Source organism: Hibiscus syriacus, unplaced genomic scaffold (assembly GCF_006381635.1).
Source record: "Hibiscus syriacus cultivar Baekdansim isolate YM2019G1 unplaced genomic scaffold, ASM638163v2 tig00113098_pilon, whole genome shotgun sequence".
Lineage (NCBI taxonomy): Eukaryota > Viridiplantae > Streptophyta > Magnoliopsida > Malvales > Malvaceae > Hibiscus > Hibiscus syriacus.
In genome coordinates, this window is record NW_024063441.1 from 304,709 (window position 1) to 325,995 (window position 21,287).

General features: G+C 31.9%; 1 protein-coding gene across 2 annotated transcripts; it reads left to right on the plus strand.

Moving 5' to 3' along the window:
• The first annotated feature begins 1,131 nt into the window (after window positions 1–1,131).
• Window positions 1,132–4,274, plus strand: LOC120185355 (cytokinin riboside 5'-monophosphate phosphoribohydrolase LOG7). Of its 2 annotated transcripts, XM_039189600.1 has the most exons (7): window positions 1,133–1,337; window positions 2,196–2,293; window positions 2,513–2,543; window positions 2,625–2,724; window positions 2,806–2,876; window positions 3,531–3,674; window positions 3,778–3,873. In XM_039189600.1, exons 1-7 carry the CDS (start codon window positions 1,230–1,232, stop codon window positions 3,871–3,873), a joined length of 648 nt encoding a protein of 215 aa, XP_039045531.1. In that variant the 5' UTR covers window positions 1,133–1,229. The 2 variants fall into 2 exon arrangements, with proteins under 2 accessions (XP_039045530.1, XP_039045531.1); XM_039189599.1 differs by having other exon boundaries at window positions 1,132–1,337; window positions 2,625–2,876; window positions 3,778–4,274.
• The last annotated feature ends 17,013 nt before the right edge of the window (window positions 4,275–21,287 follow it).

Genomic DNA, 21,287 nt, shown 5'->3' on the forward strand with positions numbered 1-21,287 from the left:
TGTCTGCAACCGCGATAAATGCAACACGATCGAAAACGCGACCGCGAACGCTATTTAAATTATGTCGTTAACCACCATTTTTAATGGTCCAGTTAACCAAAACCGTTTAATATTAACGGTTCAATGAATTAACATATTAAATATAACGTTTCAATGAATTAACCTATTAAATATAACATTTACGGTTAACATTTCCCGTTTTTTTTAACACCCCTACCATTAAGTGGTATTGATTGTAGTTCACCCTTAGTTTATACGTAAGTGAAAAATAATTATGTTAGAAATAGTAAACAAAAGTACAAGTTCTCAACAAAAATATAATTAGAGGGTAATTGTACTCACTCGTTTCTCTCGATCCATCCCTGATTGATTACCACATTTTAGGTACAAAAAATTCATTAACTTTTTTTTTAATAACTTTGAATGATTACACGATAATATAGGCTCATATTTTTATAAATAATGTCTTTAATCACTTATGTCATTCTATAAGTTCGATTAACTAGCTTTTTATTTACATGTCACAAATTAAAATAATAGTAGATAATATTTAATGTGAGAACGTATGTATTGAAGTAATTTTTTTTAATCTTCGATTCAATTTAAATGGCAATGTTGCTAAGTTTGGTATAATTGAACTGTTAAAGAAAATTAGGATAGAATGAGTCATTAGTTCAACATCAATATAATCAATTTTACCAGAGCCGATCATGTTGAACCAATTGCCTACATGAAAATTAGGCTAAGTTGTGAATTTAGTGATCATTAGATTTATTATTATTTTCGATTTTACTTTATTTTTTGTGATTGTATACACGTTGATTCATCAATTAAAAGAAAAGGCCAAAACAAGACCAAATTAGGAAGGCTAATTATCTATACAATCAGTCCACGTGGCCGAAAACTAGTGGCTAGAAATGTGAAAGTGAGATATGCCGAGAATCACATCACCCTAGTCTAAAGGAGTTGCCGTGTTCCATTAATTAATCAAATGACAATGCCTTCCCTATCTCTCCATTAAAATATAAATCTAAAATTTGCGAATAAAATTAAAATAAAATAAAAATCGAATCACGTTACTACCCTTGCAGGTGGAACCATTTCCCTTAAATCTTCGCTGTGTATTTAAACGTGCACCAGCTAGTAATACTCACCTTCTTCTCATTTCTCAACCTTCTTCTTCTTCTACAACAAACATCCTTGTTGTTTGAGAAAAAAACCCGAAGAAAATGGAAGAGATTAAGTCCAGATTTCAGAGGATTTGTGTGTTTTGTGGAAGCAGTTCAGGGAAGAAAGCTAGTTATCAAGAAGCTGCCGTCCAGTTAGGCAAGGAATTGGTATTTAAAATTCACTCCTTTTTCGTTTCATTTTTACTGTTTCAACTGCTTCCGAGGAAGAAGAATTTTTCCTGGGAAATTAATATGATTTCAATTCAGACCCTTTTTAGCATTTTCCATTGTTTTGTTTGCTACAAAAAAATATAATTCAATGAATGGTTTTCTTTGAACTTGGTGCAGTTATCTTCTTGATGGTTGATTTTGTTTAATATCCCATCCTGGAAATGAATTTCTTTAATTTTTTTAGTACTGAATTTTCTGTTCATTATATGGTGCCATATGAGTGTTGTTCGAAACAATTAAGGCTTCGACGTGCGCTTATGATTATGGTTTGTAGAGATGGATTATCTGTAACAAGCTGAGAAGGTTTAGGGTTTAGCATGAGAGAGAGAGAGACAGCTGTAACCTTACTGTCAGTTGAGCAGCCTTCTTGCATGATCTCTTTGTTTATATTGAGTCTATATAGTATTCCAATTAATCAATTAATAGATTAAATATTAATGATTATATAAAAAATAATTGATTAATAAATCAAATATTAATGATTATATAAGATTAATTGATTAATAGACCAAATATTAATGATTATATAAGAGTATGAAATGCTAATACAATAATAATTATAATTACAACCATAATCATAATTCCTTGCTTTTCCCCAGGGGAAACAAACGTGCTAGACTTGATATCATAAGCCCCTTTGAGCCTGTGTTTTTTCACTAAGCTATACCTATAAGTACTGTTTTCTTATCTTGATTCTTGAATGGGTAATTTTTTTTAAAAATTATGTCATCGTGACATGTGTAGGGGGTTCAGCTTTCTATACGTTTTATGAAACATTGTGTTGTGTTTTTGAAGGTGGAGAGAAGGATTGATTTGGTGTATGGAGGTGGAAGCGTGGGATTGATGGGTCTTGTTTCTCAGGCAGTTCATGATGGTGGGCGCCATGTTCTAGGGTTTGTTCTCTCTCTCTTCTTCATGTTTCACAAGGCAGTAATCATCATTTCACCATCTTTCTCTTGAACCATTTTCAACAAAGAGACATCAATGCTGGTCCAGGGAAGAGTTGATGTTCCCCACCATTTCTTTTTACTAATAATAATAAAAAAACAAATAAGGCTCAAGTTGGAATTAATGAAACTGATTAATGTTTTATTGGTTGCTGGATTTTGCAGTGTTATTCCAAAGACCTTGATGCCTAGAGAGGTGAAATATTCAGAACTTAGGAATCAAATCTCCATCTTGTTTATAATTAAAGTTACTGATTAGCTTGTGTAAAACTGGCAGATTACAGGTGAAACTGTTGGAGAAGTAAGAGCTGTATCTGATATGCATCAAAGAAAAGCCGAAATGGCACGACAGGCCGATGCCTTTATTGCCCTCCCCGGTATGAAGGAATGTATATTTACGAAATCAAACGCTGTGTTACAGTTGCATATAAATTTACGCAATGTGTTATCAATCTCAGGTGGATATGGAACCCTGGAAGAACTACTTGAAGTTATCACATGGGCTCAGCTCGGAATACATCGTAAACCTGTAAGAAACATGTTCCCTATATTCCGGTTTTTTCTCCAATGAGTATGATTGTTTAACTGCCTAGATCTATTGAATGGTCTTAGTAGTAAAAAATATTATTTTTAAAGTATTCATATTCGAGCAACTATATCTAAATGATATATATATATATATATATATATATATATATATATATATATATATATATTGTTAATAGTGGAAAAGATTTTGAAGAGTACTATCTGCACTAGAATTTTAGAAAAATGGTCTAAACCCTAACTAATAGAATATTGTGAAATGTCTTTCTTTGACAATTGAACAAAAGAAATTTTAACCCAAAAATGTTTTATTTGTCCCTTTGATTTGTCTTGTCCCTTTGAGTACGATTGATGAATTAATATCTTATACATCCCCAAGGATTAGGAAGGAAATATTTAAGAATCAATGCATGTGGTGTTTGAAAAGAACTCACATGGAAAGATAACATGTGATTTGATAACCTAATGAATTCTCGTGCTTCATGCTTTGATGAATTGATTGGAAGTTCTCCATTTGAGCAAGGGAAATTTAGTTTATTATATAAATGTTGGTCAAATGAAGGTGTTGGTATTATGTCTTTAGGTGGACTAGACAAACGAATATTTTTATAATAAAGAAAATGTTCCTTCGTTGCAGGTAGGTCTATTGAATGTTGATGGATATTACAACTCCTTGTTGTCTTTCATCGATAAGGCCGTCGATGAAGGCTTTATTTCTCCAGCATCACGTTGCATTATCGTGTCTGCCCCAACTGCCAAACAATTGGTCAGACAACTAGAGGTAACCTAATATAATATTCAATGCCAAAACAGAATTTTAAACTTAAAATAAAAATCGATTTCATTCACATGTGACATTAACTATGAGTTTTCCATGTTTACAGGAGTATGTTCCCGAATACGATGAAATAACATCGAAATTAGTTTGGGATGAAGTCGATAGACTCGGTTACGTGTCGGAATCTGGGGTTGCCACGTGATATATCACCTTATCTCGGCTATGTATATATGTTTTCCTGTGGGGATTTTGGCTCCCAAGTATATATATATATATACGGTTGTGATACAGTGTAAGCAGTGAAGCACAGGCCGGAGCTTTTTGGTGGAATTGGGAAGCCGAACGGATAGTCACATGAAAAGATTTTAGTGTCACGTTGCTCTTCTGTGAAGAAATCATCATCAAATTCACAACTTACTAACTAATACTAGTTTTTGTTTATATCAACTATTAATTCTTTAAGCGTTTCTCTCAATATAGTTTTATTTTATCTAAGCAAAAATATATTTACATTTTCTTTTTGTATGGTCGGTGAAAAAACAAGAATTGGACAAGTTGGTCCCATATATGAAACACTGCCTTGTACTAATTTTATTTACTTGATTAAAAAGACATTAATTAGCAAAGTTATGTGGCGACTAGATTAGCTCAAATGTAATTTTAAACATTTTTAAACTACATAAGTTGATTACTTTCGTTTGCTTTTTATAAACTTTTCCTCATTGAAATTAAAAAAACATAATACTTGTCACTTTTATTTTTTTAATTAACACGTGGTCACTGAAAGTTAACAGTTGTTAAACCTTTAACGGTTTATTGACGTGAACGGTAAATATATAAAATTAAAATTACATCATTTTCATGTAGATTATATGTGGATTAAATTTTGGTTAATTTCTTTTCATATTTGTACACTTTTGCTCACTAAATTTTAAAAACATAAGTTTTGGTCACTTACATTATCGTTTTATTAAGTTTTGATCAGTTGGAGGTTGAATGCTGTTAGTTTGATGACGTGACCCATTAGTAAAATGGTTTAATTTTTATTTTAACCCCTACACTTTAGAAAAAATAATGATTATGAGTCTTTTTGTAAATTCAAATTAGTTTAGAGACAATATTTCAAATTTTCCTTTTTCAATAGGTTTTCTTCCCAACCCCATCGTTGTTCGTCTGTTCCCTACTTCTTCTTTCGACATTTCTGCTCCATTGCTCTATTTGCCTTCATTCAAGGACTCATGTTGCATTTCAAGAATGATGCTAGATTTCTAGCTTCCAATAACAAATAATACTACCTCCGTCCCACTAAATATGTCCCTTATTAACTTTTTTAAAATTAAAATTTTTAAACTTTAGCCATGATTATAATAAAGATTATAAAAAATTAAATTTTATAAAATAATATATATTTCAATATTACTTGATAAAAGGTTTCTAAAATGTATATTTTATATTTTTATCAATAATAAATTTTAAATAAATGAGTCAAACTTGAAAATATTTGAAAAAAAGAGTCAATAAGGGACAATTTAAGTGGGACAAAGGTAGTAACACTACAGTTTAGAAAAAAATGAGAGGGTAGACATCTAGAGAAAAATGAGAGGATAGACATCTAGAGAAAAATGAGATGGTAGGCATCTAGAGATAAAACGAAGCTCGGTAATGTTAGTTAGACAATCTAAAATTCAATTTCCAAAGATTGAGATTGTAGAATGCCAAATCCAACAAGGAGCATGAAGATAATGGATCCAAATAACCTGATAACCGGGCATCACTCTTCGTGGTGATTTTCCCTTGAGAAAACGCCTTTGGTGAAACATAATTAATGGATCCAAACAATTCGTTAACTGGATTTGTGAATTCATTCACTAAACTCAATCCAAAATCCATGATCTTCAACATCAAATCTTTGTTTTTTGCTCAAGAACAATGTTCGCATTATGCATCACTAACCGCCAGAGCAAAGCTCCAGTACTAAGTGAACGTCGGTTTGATCTTTGTAAACGTCGTGGAGGTTGGTCACGTTAGGATGCAATGAAATGTTCTTGACGATATTTCGCATCACGAGGATTTCGTTGGTCAACAACCCTTCAGAGGTGGAAACCTGGTAACGCCACCATTCAAGAAGCTCTAGTTTTCTTGGCTTGAGGTGGTGACATCACCGTGGTGGTGAATCTTTTATGAGTTTTAATGGTGAATTCTCCATATTTTTCACGATGTTTATTACTTTTTTTTACACATTTTCTTACAATTGAGAACTCATCTAATTTGACTTCAAATAATTAAAACTAATAATGTCACACCCTAATTTTTAAGCTTAAATTTAAATGTTTAATTAATTAACTTTTGGGGGAACAAAATGCAAAGTTTTGAACCATGAGGGTCATTTAACAAGCTTGAGGGTAGTTTAGGGACTAAATTTAAATTTACCTGTCTTTTTTAAAGTTAAGATTTAAAAGGTGAAAATAGAAAAAAAAGGGGTTTACCAAGGTTTGAACTCATAAAATAGAGAAAGGTTTCCCATGCCTCTACCAACTAGGTTAGGATACTATTGGTAATAAGACTTCAATCATTTTTTAATTTAATCGAGTCAGTTTAAACCCCAAAATTATTCATTTTCCATTTAAAACTATCCTAGAAATTTCCCAATCCTCACAAAATATCCCAACCATACCCATCCTTCACCAACGAGTGCCGACTTCCACTCTCCAGCCAACCCTGATGTGCACTACCACCACCACTAGCACTGTCATTGTCTCACGACCCTAATCACGACTCACAATCACCCGTCTAGTCCACTGTTCATCGTAAAATAAGGAAAACATTTTAACACCCATCATAGATCTCAACCCTTATTCACAGGTGATCGACATCGCACCCACCAACGAGAGAGCCACCTCTATCCGATCAGAGCCCAACGTTATAATCGTCGAGACTAGTCATCGATTGCTAAGGAATGCCCCATTAAAGCTTCGTCAGAAAACATGGATGTCCCTTGGTTTTTCATCGTTTTGTTGTCAAACAGTTACTGATGAGCGACATCAACCACACCAAAGGATTCACCTCGTTGTTTTGCTTCTTCGGGTATTGATGGCGTCCTGGTTGCCGTTTTGTTGACGAGGTGTAAAGATAATTAAGTTTCAACATTTCATTAGGCATTTTTCCATCGATCTCTGGCATACAACAACGTAAGTAAGTGATTTAGAACACCATGAATTTTAATACTAAAGAATTTGGTGTGATTCAGAGTATTGGAAATCACCGCATGCACCCTGTATGTCACCTTTGTGCGTGGGGTTGTCTGCTAGCCAATGAGCCTCTAAATCGATCTGAATTGGTTTGAATCGATCTAGATGAGTTTGAGATGACCCATCTAAGTCGCTTGGACTAATTCAAGCCGAGCCATCTTCAAGTCGAGCCGTTGTCTTGAGCCGAGTTGCCAAAATATTGATCGCCGTTGACCGAACGTTGATATTTTTTGGACCACCTTTGATGTTGTTTTTTGAGGTTCTGAGTCTGTTTTTACGATATGTTTTATCAAATTTGAATCATGTAAGTTGTTTTTCACTGTTCTATCTCCTGATTGGATCCGGTTTTCATGTTTAAGATTCGTTTCTAGCGTAATTTATTTTACTATGTATCCAAGATATTATTAGACGTCAAATCCAAGTTTGAGGGTGATCAAATATAGTTGAAATGGTTGACCGATGTAGCTTAAAAATTGAGGTAATACATTATTATCTTTTGCATGTTTTATGGAACAAATTATTATTGGTTGATGCATGAATGATTAAGACTGATCATATGTGTAGAGTTAATTATTTCAAAGCACAAACTGAATGAAGTAAAATGGTAGTAAGCTGAATAAGACTCAGGTGACTCATATAAAGGACTAGAAGAATGATAACAGACAATTCCAAGTTTAGTGATTAAACGATAAAGCAATTAACTCTAGAATTCTTAGATTTCGATAATTATCATTAAAAGTTTGAATGCCATAAATAAGAGATAATAGATTAAGAAATTTCCCTTGAGATATAAAAATGACCCGAATTGACTAGAGGATCCATACTTGACCTTATAAACTCATCGACTCACTTGTTAAATACTTGACATGTTTATAAAAATTTAGTGGTTGATTTCTGACCTCCGAGAGGGTAAAATACTTGAAATTTATAATTTTTTAATAAACACCTAGAGAAAATATATTGGAGATAATACATGGACTGAATCAAAGAAAATTACCAACATAACCTCAAGTATTGAAATAATCAAAATACCATCGAGCACTAAAATAACTAAAATAACATAGACTACTAAAATGACCTAGAAATAAGTGAATGATATTGGATAAATTCTAGAATCACTGACAAACCTAACTGTTGTACCGCCCCTAAAGATTATGGAGCACAACCCAAGCATGTCGATCATTCTTGATATTGTTGTAATACAAAAATAAAATAAATACTACTGGAACACCTGTTCGTTTCCTCCATATCCATTTAATGATGATTTTAAAGATAATCAATTCTACTAGTGTAGTCATAATTAAGAAGCAAATATTCATGAAGTATCTCAGTCCAAATGAGTGATAAGTATTGTAGTGTTGAGACTTGTTTAGTACGATTTGAATTGAAATCCTGATAATTCGATATAAATCTTGAATACTACAAATCATCACTTTACCGTTATTACGTTATATTACTAAGAATTATTCAAGAATCAAAATATCTAAAATGCTCCTAATAGTCTGATTAATAGAATCACTCATGTTATATCTTAATCTTAAATGATTATAATATAAGGTTCTTGAATACCATTACGAGGCACCTGAAATCCTAATGGTCTTGAACCATCAATTTATGAATGCTTGATTAGATCTATTAATGAATGAACCCTTTTAATAGGGACCTCAATTATGAAATTCAATCAATTTACAGAAGTTCCATGTTTTTCCTTCCTGATATCTTCCAAGTACCTTTGAAAAAACTAATTGGATCATCTAGTGTGTTCCTTGTGTACTATATAACTAATTTATTTTTTATGAAATATGATTTTTTATCTAATTCGATTTATGAATATTTTATCTAATTGATATTTTGATTTCTTGATTTACCGTTTATGAATTATGTTTGTCGGATATATAATATCTAGTTAGTATTTTAGTGAGAAATAAATATGTCTCTTTTATGGAATCCTGATATTATTGGTTAATGTATTAAATTGTTTTATTGGGATACTGTTTGGGTAGGATTCTGGAGTTATAGAGGGTTAGCTCCGATCAAGCTGGTAATTCCTAAGGGACCTAAGGTGACCATTAGGTAGGGTTTTAGGCCCAATTTATCCCCTCAAGTTGGATCTTATACTCATTGGGTATCGGGTAAGTCCTTATGGATATATTTTTGGGGATTGCTTTTTGGCGTACATGTGGAGGATAATTATTTGATTTAAATAAACTTCATTATCACTTTTATGATATTCTAGTGAATCACGATTATGGTATTATAATTTATGCTCAATATGATTTTATTGGGATATTTTATGGGATGTTTTCTAGAGTTGGAGGTTTGGCTCTGATCTAGCTAGTAATTCCTTATAGACCTAAGATAACCCTTGATTAAGCACATAGTTCCCAAGGTGCTCTCTTAGGTAAGTCCTTATGGATGAAGTTATGGGGAACTGTAACACCCCAACCCGTATCCGACCCGGATACGAATCCGAGGTGTCACATTGACCTTTTAAAACATGTACTTATATAAAATAGTGAGTAATTTAAAACTTTTATAACATATAAATGACTAATTTACATAAAAAACATTTTCATTATTACAAAACCAATCAGAGCATGTATATTTCACTTATTTATTTACATATAACTATTCGAAACATTTATAAAACTGGTCATAGCTTAAACAATAGATTCTTTTGAAAACATGCCAACTAGAACTTTATATACTAAAATACATATTATTCACATCTTTTCTGATCTGACCTTTAGTAAGGAGAACTGACCTATCTTGCTCCACATTGCTCTTTACTCTTCTCGAACCCTACGTGTAAATCACTTACACGCTAAGTCAAAGACTTAGTGAGGCATATAAACATATAAGGTAAACGGTAACTAATAATCATAACTAAACAATTACTACTATCATTTCATACCACTCATACTTTTACATGTAACAAATATATGCATACATATATGTCATTATCATTCATATCTCTTATTTCATGTTCCTATGATCTCTTATGTCCATATCATATATTCATATATCATAACCAATTGCACATATACATATCATGTCATGTAAACCATATATATATACTATCATAAAACACGTACACCCAAGCAACTATATTATCATCTTCATTTCTTTCTTATTTTATCACTATCATTGATTCCTTTCATCATATGGTCTTATAAGTTACCATTTGTACAATCAATATCACACGTGAAATTCCATAAGGAAACAAACATATTATCATATCACGTTATTAATATTATCTATTTAATAGCCCATGATACACATGTGAGAACTAAAGATATACGAGTACATAGAGGTTGTGCACTAATGTTGTCACCATAGCTCATATAATTGCACCGAAGTGCCACATATAATTGCACCGGAGTGCCGCGTAGAATTGCACCGTAGTGCCATATAATAATGTCCATAAGGACCACATATCATTCCTTAAGAATCATATACATATACTAGGGATCAAGTATGTGTCTCACTAGACTTCACACATGTTCCAAAGAATACATATATGTCCCGAAGGACCACATATCATTCCTTAAGAATCATATACATATACTAGGGATCAAGTATGTGTCTCACCAGACTTCACACATGTTCCAAAGAATACATATATGTCCCGAAGGACCACATATCATTCCTTAAGAATCATATACATATACCAAGGATCAAGTATGTGTCTCACCAGACTTCACACATGTTCCAAAGAATACATATATGTCCCGAAGGACCACATAGACCCTCGACTCTTGGCATGCCAACTATACCCTAGCTCTCATGACACATAACATGGGCATTATCTTTTATATCCTTTTACATATTCATGTAACCATATCATATATTCATATAAACTCATGGTTTCATTCACATATACATGTAATTACGTAGTTCATGTCAATTCTCATATGAGTTCATATTCATATAAAAATAGGATTCACCCTCATGTATCACATATACTTTCTCTTTCATATGGCTCATAACATTTCTCATGTGTTCATATGACATGTAAATCATTGTCATCTTCTCATGTTATAACATAAACATATCATCTTATAATACATACAAAACACATCAATACCTATATTCACATATACCTATCATTTCATTATCCTTATTATTATTCTTATCATCACCATTAATCCATTTTACTTACCATATTCATATCAATAACACATATACTCATGCACACATATAAATCATAACAAATACATACTTCTATGAATTCATGTTTTTCACTATTGGAAATAGACTTATCACAAGCCTTATTTTCCCTTGAACCTCATATACTAGAGAATGTGCACTCACCTTAGCTTTGCTTTGATTCGATTATAATCCTTCAATTGATCCGGAACGGGATCACGTTCTATATCTACATCATCATACATAGATCTATATTAGTATTATAACTAATATACTCTAATGGTTCACTCTTTAGACTAAGAGAAAAGGCAATTTCATCTTTTAATGAAGGTATGCATCGATGCACTACTGATGCATCGGTGCATAAAATACATTCGCTGTTTGTTTATTACTGGGATGCATCGATGCACTACTTATGCATCGGTGCACGAATTGCATTCGATGTATTTATTTTAAAAGAGTGCATCGATGCACTTCCTGTGCATCGATACACCTTCAAACGATTTCTGGGTTTTAACCTTGATGCATCGATGCACTATGAATGTGCATCGATGCACTCTGCCCAGAACCTCTTTTTGAACCCGGAAATTCATTCTTTTTGGATTAAATCCTTCATATTTCAACCCCTTTTATATTCCTAACTTTCATATACATACTTAAACTCATTAATATTCATTTATCTCATCTTTAGCCTTAATATCCTCTCCTCTTTAGGAATTTCAGGAATCATACCCTATTTTCTACATGTTTCAAATCCAATTCTAACACTTAATACTTCTTAATTAAGCTGATGACAAGTCAAATTTAGCTTCAAATTTAACTTATCAACTCCATTCTGGAAATTCACTCGAGAACTCCAAATCTTTAATCTTCCCTAACTCATTTATCTTTTGATTTTAAGATAACTTAAGCTTTCCTTAAGCTTAAGTATCACCTAAGAATCATAACCCAACTTTTAATTCAACAAATAACCAACTAATTAAGAAACTCACCTTTGAGCTGGAGCTTCACGCACAAAGAAGAAAGGAGGAGAAGAGAATTCTGGAAACATTGTTTCCCTCATTTCCCACGTGTAAAATATATATCCCCACTATCACATTTTTTAATTCCTTAAATGATTAAATGACCATTTTACCCTTTAGTTCCTTTAATATTTACTAACAACTTTTAGGAAATACTTCCAAATAAATCACTGAACTAATCCATTCTTCTACTTTAGTCACCAAATTTTGAAACTTTACAATTTGGTCACTAACCCATAGTTTGGGATGTTACAAATCTCCCCTCCTTTTAAAAATTCATCCTCGAATTTTCTCTGCACATCCTAAGAAGAACATATCTTCTAACGTTCTCATGCTGCTTTCTGAACTTAATCTTTTGTATCATCTTTAATAACTTGGTTCTTATCTCTTCAATTATTCGACTACCTTTTTACTTTATATCTCCTATCATGTCACTTATCAGATAGACAATAACATTAATTCTTATTACTAAAACTCATAAATCAATCAAATTCCTTTTCAATCTTCAATTGTCTTTCAAGAATCACCAAACTTTTATTTCATCCTTACTTGAATGACTCCAAAAATTCCTTAATACATATAAATCTTTATTCATTTCTTTGACTACATCCACTTGACCAAGAAACATAACCTTAAATTTTCATCATAACTGATTAAACATACACTTTGCATAACTAAACAATTTCTCATATTACCTGACATACCTTTCTTACTTCTGATTAAACTTATAACCTATATCTCAACATAATCTTTATCACATCTAATTCTTTAAATTTCATCCTTTCATTTTCTTCATAACCCAAAATCTTCTTATACACCAATAATATCTTTCTTTCATGTTCACATACTCTTTTCCTATCACTTAAACTTATCTCTGATTACCATTCTTTATTATATCTTTATAACTTTACTAATCAACTTCACTTATACAAAACCTTATTCTTATCGTATCTCGCTTGTATTTTCTTCCTTCAAAATTTTCTTTAAAACACATAAATATTTATCTTCTTACCTATATCATATCTATATGATCAAAATACACAACCACATCCAGATTCGTATCTCATTTGATTAACTTACTTTATGTTTCCTTCAAATCTGATAATTCTAACATCCATGCCATTACAGCTAATTAATAACAACTTTTTAATCTAGGGCGTATGCCCTGATCAAATTAATCATACACATCATTTCAGTTAAAATCAACCCAGTGTAATTCACTTATTGAACCCATACTCTCATTCATATACAATATTATGCCTTGTCTCCTTTATTACCTTTCATTTCAATGATTAAAATACATAACCATATCTCAATCCACACCATACATAATTAGTTTACCCTGAAATCATCTTCTAATCCTTTAACTTTAATATACTATTATCTTATAACTCTGTTAGTCAACATCGATTCTTCCAATCTAAAACATAAACCTTCATCGAACCATTCATATACCTTCTTTTCAGTCGGAATTATTTCAACAATAGTTTACTCAACTAATCAAATAAACATTCAATCTCATACACCATGTCACTTCCATTATTCAAGCTTAACATTCTAACTTCCTTTATTTATAAACTGATCATTGATGTACCCATACTTAAACTCTTCTTATCAATCCTTAGTTTGACTCAAACATTTGAATCCTCACTTCCTTCACTCTATCACTTTACTATAATCACAGTATACAACTGTATCCAGATTCACTTCATATTTGGTTATCATAACCTACCATATCTTGAAATCTTGTAATTTCAATACATTCCGTCCCATAATCTTGTTAGCCCACGCTAACTCTTTCCATCTTAAATACAAAAACAATATCTACATCACTTGATACATTTAAAATACTTCTTATCCTTCACATTATTTAATTTCTAGCAAAACACTTAATTCATTCCTTGATCTTTATCCATTTATCCTTTTATAATACGCATTGTCTTATACATAACTAAACCATATCATGTTCTTCATATTCCCATGCTATTTTATATCACATATATTTATCCTTAACTATCACTCCTTATCACATTTTCATTACTTTGATAGTCAACTTTACTTGCACAAAACCTTATTCTTTACCATTCTTATACTTATGTTTTCTCCACTTGTTTAAAAAAAATATCACCAGATTTCAATACTCATCTAATCCATTTAAAATACTTTTTCTGCTTCGATTTACATAACTTCTGAAAGAGCTTTTAACCCAATTTACAAGGGTTGTCTTTAACCCTGACTTATCCTCAATTAACTCTTTGTTTAATCATTCAAGATCAAACCTACTGTTGGAGTCTATCGAACTCTCATCTGATTTGATTCTCTGACGGAGAATACAACTAATTCATGTCTGGTTTAAAGTTGAACCAGAATCTCTACCTTTCTTTGATGGTGCTAAAATTCTATGAATCACTAATTCTCTTAATCATCTAAGATTTTATTTCTCCAAACTTTTCGTTCTGAGCTTTTTCTCTTTAAAGCTTTAACACAGTTAACCATTTCTTGAAACGATAACAAATTCAAAACCAGTAACACTCTTTTAATTTAAGGTGCAAGTCCTAACAACAAATCACATGTATCATTTTCAGTCGAAATTAACTCAACAGCAATTCTGCTTAGCTTAATAAACTTATAATCATACTCATACAAGGTGTAATTCCCTTGTTTCAAGCTCGTGTATTCCAGTTTCATCTGTCTTATAAACTGGTCATCAATGCACTTATTCTTGAACTCTTATACAATTATAATCACATCATTTAATCTTTTAACGTTCTTATGGTGACAATTGTCCACCATACTCTAACTTACCAAAGTAGTAACAAAACTACTCAATTCAACATCTCCACTTTGAAGAAATGAAAACCTTCTATCATATCATTCAACCAAAGGTCTATAACAATAGAACATTCCTCAAATCCACCCTTGAACTTGGGTTCTCGCAACTTTATCAACTAATTTGATACATTCATTCTATGAGTTAAAGAAGTATAAATTGAAAACACATCAGAACATTCTTCAACATGAAGAATAATTTTCCAAATTTTATACAGGCACTTCCTGAGGTGTTCGCTCTTCTCCCTGCCTGGCCAGGACAGGTGAATGCTATTACCTTCAGGTTTATTACCTTTCACTTCTTTCGAAGCTCTTATTATCATACTTCTATTATCACATAATAATTTATTTTTATTAGCAAGACAGCATACTCCTTACACTATCAGATCAGAATTTTTCATTTTGAGTTGGCATGTATACTTTTTAAAACACTTCTGACTTCCATTTAAGCCTAGAATCGACTAAACCGTAGCTCTGATACCATTAAATGTAACACCCCAACCCGTATCCGACCCGGATACGAATCCGAGGTGTCACATTGACCTTTTAAAACATGTACTTGTATAAAATACTGAGTAATTTAAAACTTTTATAACATATAAATGACTAATTTACATAAAAAACATTTTCATTATTACAAAACCAATCAGAGCATGTATATTTCACTTATTTATTTACATATAACTATTCGAAACATTTATAAAACTGTTCATAGCTTAAACAATAGATTCTTTTGAAAACATGCCAACTAGAACTTTATATACTAAAATACATATTATTCACATCTTTTCTGATCTGACCTTTAGTAAGGAGAACTGACATATCTTTCTCCACATTGCTCTTTACTCTTCTCGAACCCTACGTGTAAATCACTTACACGCTAAGTCAAAGACTTAGTGAGGCATATAAACATATAAGGTAAACGGTAACTAATAATCATACCTAAACAATTACTACTACCATTTCATACCACTCATACTTTTACATGTAACAAATATATGCATACATATATGTCATTATCATTCATATCTCTTATTTTATATTCCTATGATCTCTTATGTCCATATCATATATTCATATATCATAACCAATTGCACATATACATATCATGTCATGTAAACCATATATATATACTATCATAAAACAGGTACACCCAAGCAATTATATTATCATCTTCATTTCTTTCTTATTTTATCACTATCATTGATTCCTTTCATCATATGGTCTTATAAGTTACCATTTGTACAATCAATATCACACGTGAAATTCCACAAGGAAACAAACATATTATCATATCACGTTATTAATATTATCTATTTAATAGCCCATGATACACATGTGAGAACTAAAGATATGCGAGTACATAGAGGTTGTGCACTAATGCTGTCACCACAGCTAATATAATTGCATCGAAGTGCCACATATAATTGCACCAGAGTGCCACGTAGAATTGCACCGTAGTGCCATATAATAATGTCCATAAGGACCACATATCATTCCTTAAGAATCATATACATATACTAGGGATCAAGTATGTGTCTCACTAGACTTCACACATGTTCCAAAGAATACATATATGTCCCGAAGGACCACATATCATTCCTTAAGAATCATATACATATACTAGGGATCAAGTATGTGTCTCACCAGACTTCAAACATGTTCCAAAGAATACATATATGTCCCGAAGGACCACATATCATTCCTTAAGAATCATATACATATGCCAAGGATCAAGTATGTGTCTCACCAGACTTCACACATGTTCCAAAGAATACATATATGTCCCGAATGACCACATAGACCCTCGACTCTTGGCATGCCAACTATACCCCTAGCTCTCATGACACATAACATGGGCATTATCTTTTATGTCCTTTTACATATTCATGTAACCATATCATATATTCATATAAACGCATGGTTTCATTCACATATACATGTAATCACGTAGTTCATGTCAATTCTCATATGAGTTCATATTCATATAAACATAGGATTCACCCTCATGTATAACATATACTTTCTCTTTCATATGGCTCATAACATTTCTCATGTGTTCATATGACATGTAAATCATTGTTATCTTCTCATGTTATCACATAAACATATCATCTTACAATACATACAAAACACATCAATACCTATATTCACATATACCTATCATTTCATTATCCTTATTATTATTCTTATCATCACCATTAATCCCTTTTACTTACCATATTCATATCAATAACACATATACTCATGCACACATATAAATCATAACAAATACATACTTCTATGAATTCATGTTTTTCACTATTGGAAATAGACTTATCACAAGTCTTATTTTCCCTTGAACCTCATATACTAGAGAATGTGCACTCACCTTAGCTTTGCTTTGATTCGATTATAATCCTTCAATTAATCCGGAACGGGATCACGTTCTACATCTACATCATCATACATAGATCTATATTAGTATTATAACTAATATACTCTAATGGTTCACTCTTTAGACTAAGAGAAAAGGTTATTTCATCTTTTAATGAAGGTATGCATCGATGCATTACTGATGCATCGGTGCATAAAATACATTCGATGTTTGTTTATTACTGGGATGCATTGATGCACGACTTATGCATCGGTGCACGAATTGCATTCGATGTATTTATTTTAAAAGAGTGCATCGATGCACTTCCTGTGCATCGATACACCTTCAAACGATTTCTGGGTTTTAACCTTGATGCATCGATGCACTATGAATGTGCATCGATGCACTCTGCCCAGAACCTCTTTTTGAACCCGAAAATTCATTCTTTTTGGATTAAATCCTTCATATTTCAACCCCTTTCATATTCCTAACTTTCATATACATTTTTAAACTCATTAATATTCATTTATCTCATCTTTAACCTTAATATCCTCTCCTCTTTAGGAATTTCAGGAATCATACCCTATTTTCTACATGTTTCAAATCCAATTCTAACACTTAATACTTCTTAATTAAGCTGATGACAAGTCAAATTTAGCTTCAAATTCAACTTATCAACTCCATTCTGGAAATTCACTCAAGAACTCCAAATCTTTAATCTTCCCTAACTCATTTATCTTTTGATTTTAAGATAACTTAAGCTTTCCTTAAGCTTAAGTATCACCTAAGAATCATAAATCAACTTTTAATTCAACAAATAACCAACTAATTAAGAAACTCACCTTTGAGCTGGAGCTTCACGCACAAAGAAAAAAGGAGGAGAAGAGAATTCTGGAAACATTGTTTCCCTCATTTCCCACGTGTAAAATATATATCCCCATTATCACATTTTTTAATTCCTTAAATGATCAAATGACCATTTTACCCTTTAGTTCCTTTAATATTTACTAACAACTTTTAGGAAATACTTCCAAATAAATCACTGAACTAATTCATTCTTCTACTTTAGTCACCAAATTCTGAAACTTTACAATTTGGTCACTAACCCATAGTTTAGGATGTTACAGGAACTACATATTGGTGTTTGGTTGGAGCATATTACAATAATTTCAAAAATTCATTTTACTAAAATAAACTACTAATACTATTTGTAAACTATATGTACACTTATTTCTCGTTTTGTAGGAACACACTAGACACCCATTTTCAATCTCCAAAGCTGTCTCTCTAAAGTTTCCTATGAACTGTAGGTTTCTCGACTGTTACCTAAAGAATCGATTAATAAACCTAAACTCAACAATAGAACATGTATAATTCTGGATCAACAAGAAAGTTTTATGTGTTGCCATATATCTACTCGTCCTTTTGCATCATTCGATTGTTCTTTATTACTAAACTTTCCCAAAGCTCACTTTGTTACTTACCATTTCAAGTTAAAGGAATTGATCTTGTATAGTTATCGACATCAATAATAGGAGTTGCTCTGGTGTTTCTCACAAAGTATGACACTTGTATAATTAAAGGGCATGTAGGTTACGTTTGTTTTATATTGAATCTGTAACTTATTTTGATATTTGACATTACTAAATCCTATTTTGATTTATGAATGATTTGTTTTTCTAAAATTATGTTTTTATTTATAAATTGTTTTACAGTTTGAAATGGTTTAACAAAAAAGTTTATTTCTCTTGAAATTTTATTGTGGGTCACTTCGGTGACCCTAATATGACATCTTATATTGGATTATGTCACCTGTATTGGTCTGAGGGTTACATTTAGAGATATCAGAGCCTAGACTTAGTATAGGTCCCTACATTATAGCTCTACTTTACTGACCTAAAACTCTGATGTCGAGCCATTTCTTTGTAATAAAAGTACCCAAGTATTTTGTCCATTAGAGCCCATTTAATTCATAAATCGAATGTCGTTATAATCTAAATTTTGGAAAATGTCTCGCGTGTAACATATGAATTACCTATTTGAGAATTCTGACTTGAATCCTTGATTTGAAATCGGATTATATTACCCTACACGCTTCATGAATATAATTTCGTAGTCAAGCTAAATAAATGGAACTTCGATGTTGTCTTCTTGGAAATATTGTAGGGGTTGGAAAATATATGAATTATCTTGAAAGGATACAAGTAATGTTAGAGCATAATCAATGAATATTTTTAAGAGACATTTTCCCATTGGAATTGCCAATTGAAAGTGAATCATAAGGATTACGAACCATGGAAGAGTTTAGGATTGACGTGACGGATTCCAATTATAAGGAAGGTCTTGATAATGGTTGATACTTATGAAGTTGAGGATTTTTTTAGACCATGAGTAAATTTACGTTTGTGTCATTTGTTAGAGTATGAAGGACTCTAGCAAGACTTCAAGTTGAATATGATTTAGTCTTTGAAGTCTTAAAGAGTAATTAAAAGACTAAGAACTATTATTGAAGTGGATAGTAGAAGCAAAGTGCCTTGACTATCCTCGAACAAGATGATTTCCGTCCTAAGTTTTGCATCGATTAACCGAGTTTGATAATTTTAGAACCCGATAAGTCTTGACCCTCATACCTCAGTGATGAATATGAGATCAGAGGAGAATGTTCGTGTGTATAGAGAAAGTGTAAACTTTGAAATTATTCTATTATGTCTGAAAGATATAATTATGTCTTCGTGTTGCACTGAAGGTAAGGCAAGTGTTATCTGCCCAAAGTTTTGATTATATTAGCAGTTTACCAACTTAAGTGTCTACGGAAAAAGTTTTGTTCAGATTCTAGATTTGTGATAAAAGAGAGTTCTAATGAGTAAGCGTATTTGAATGGATAAGGTTCTGTAAATTAATCAATCCCTTGTGGAAATAACCTAGAGAAGTTGTGAACTCATTTTTTACATCTTTTTTATTCATGAAAATTTTAAGCACAAAATTTCTTTTAAGGAGGGGAGAGTTTTCACACTCTTGTATTTAATCTTAATTTTAAATGTCTAATTAATTGACTTTTGGATGATCAAAATGAAAAGTTATGAACCTTGAGATTGTTTAGCAAGTTTGAGGGTAGTTTAGGGACTGACCTCAAATTTACCAATCTTTTTGTTTAAGGTTAATGTTAGCTATTACGAACAACTAAAATATGCCAAGAGGGGGTGAAATGGCCTTTTAAAAATTTTGTTGAATCAACTGAAAAATCAAAATTTTTGCACAATGATTTAGAGTGGTCCGACTTCAAAACCAAGTCTACATCCATACTGAGGATTTCTCAAATCCACTAGATTTTCTTACCTTAAGGAGAAGGTGTAACCTTACAAAAACTTCAAGGTTTATACCCCAAAACCTTGAATATGCACTCTACCAAAGAGTAAATACAAATTTAGCAAACAAAAGAAAACATCAAAAAGGGAAATTAGTTTGCATAAATTAAGCCCTTGCCTAATACACACTTGAACAAAATAAACAATGTAGCTCATAAGTGTGTTTACAATAAAGAATTTGAAAAATTAAGCACCAATGAATACTTTGATGTTGGTAGGATAGTTCAATATGATTCTTGTTGGCCTTGCTTTGACCTTGAATTTATACATTCTCCATCAATTCTAGCCATTTGGAGCCGTTGGAGATTATTATAGCCATTACCTACAACCAAAAACATCAATGCAAAAGGGATCGATCCTTTGTTGAAAGAGGTCGATTATTATTCAAGTAATTCAACTGTTGCAAGAAAGGGATCATTCCTTTAGGGCAAGGGATCGATCCTTTTCATCGAGGGTTTGATCCTTTCGATAAAGGAATCAATCCTTTTCCTTGAGGGAACGGTCCTTTTGTGAAAGCGTCAATCCAAAAACCTATTGGAATCCAAGGGATAGATCCTTTGGTCAAAGGGATCAATCCTTTTTCTAAGGGATCGATCTTTTGAGCTAAAAATGCTTAAGAACTCGACTTTATAGCGCAAAAATGATTG

Bases quoted from the DNA above. Each gene is read 5' to 3' on its own strand.
- LOC120185355 (XM_039189599.1), top strand. From the start codon at position 1,230: ATGGAAGAGATTAAGTCCAGATTTCAGAGGATTTGTGTGTTTTGTGGA. The intron at 1,338-2,195 runs GTATTTAAAATT...GTGTTTTTGAAG, and splicing joins TCCAGTTAGGCAAGGAATTG to GTGGAGAGAAGGATTGATTT. The intron at 2,877-3,530 runs GTAAGAAACATG...CCTTCGTTGCAG, and splicing joins TCGGAATACATCGTAAACCT to GTAGGTCTATTGAATGTTGA.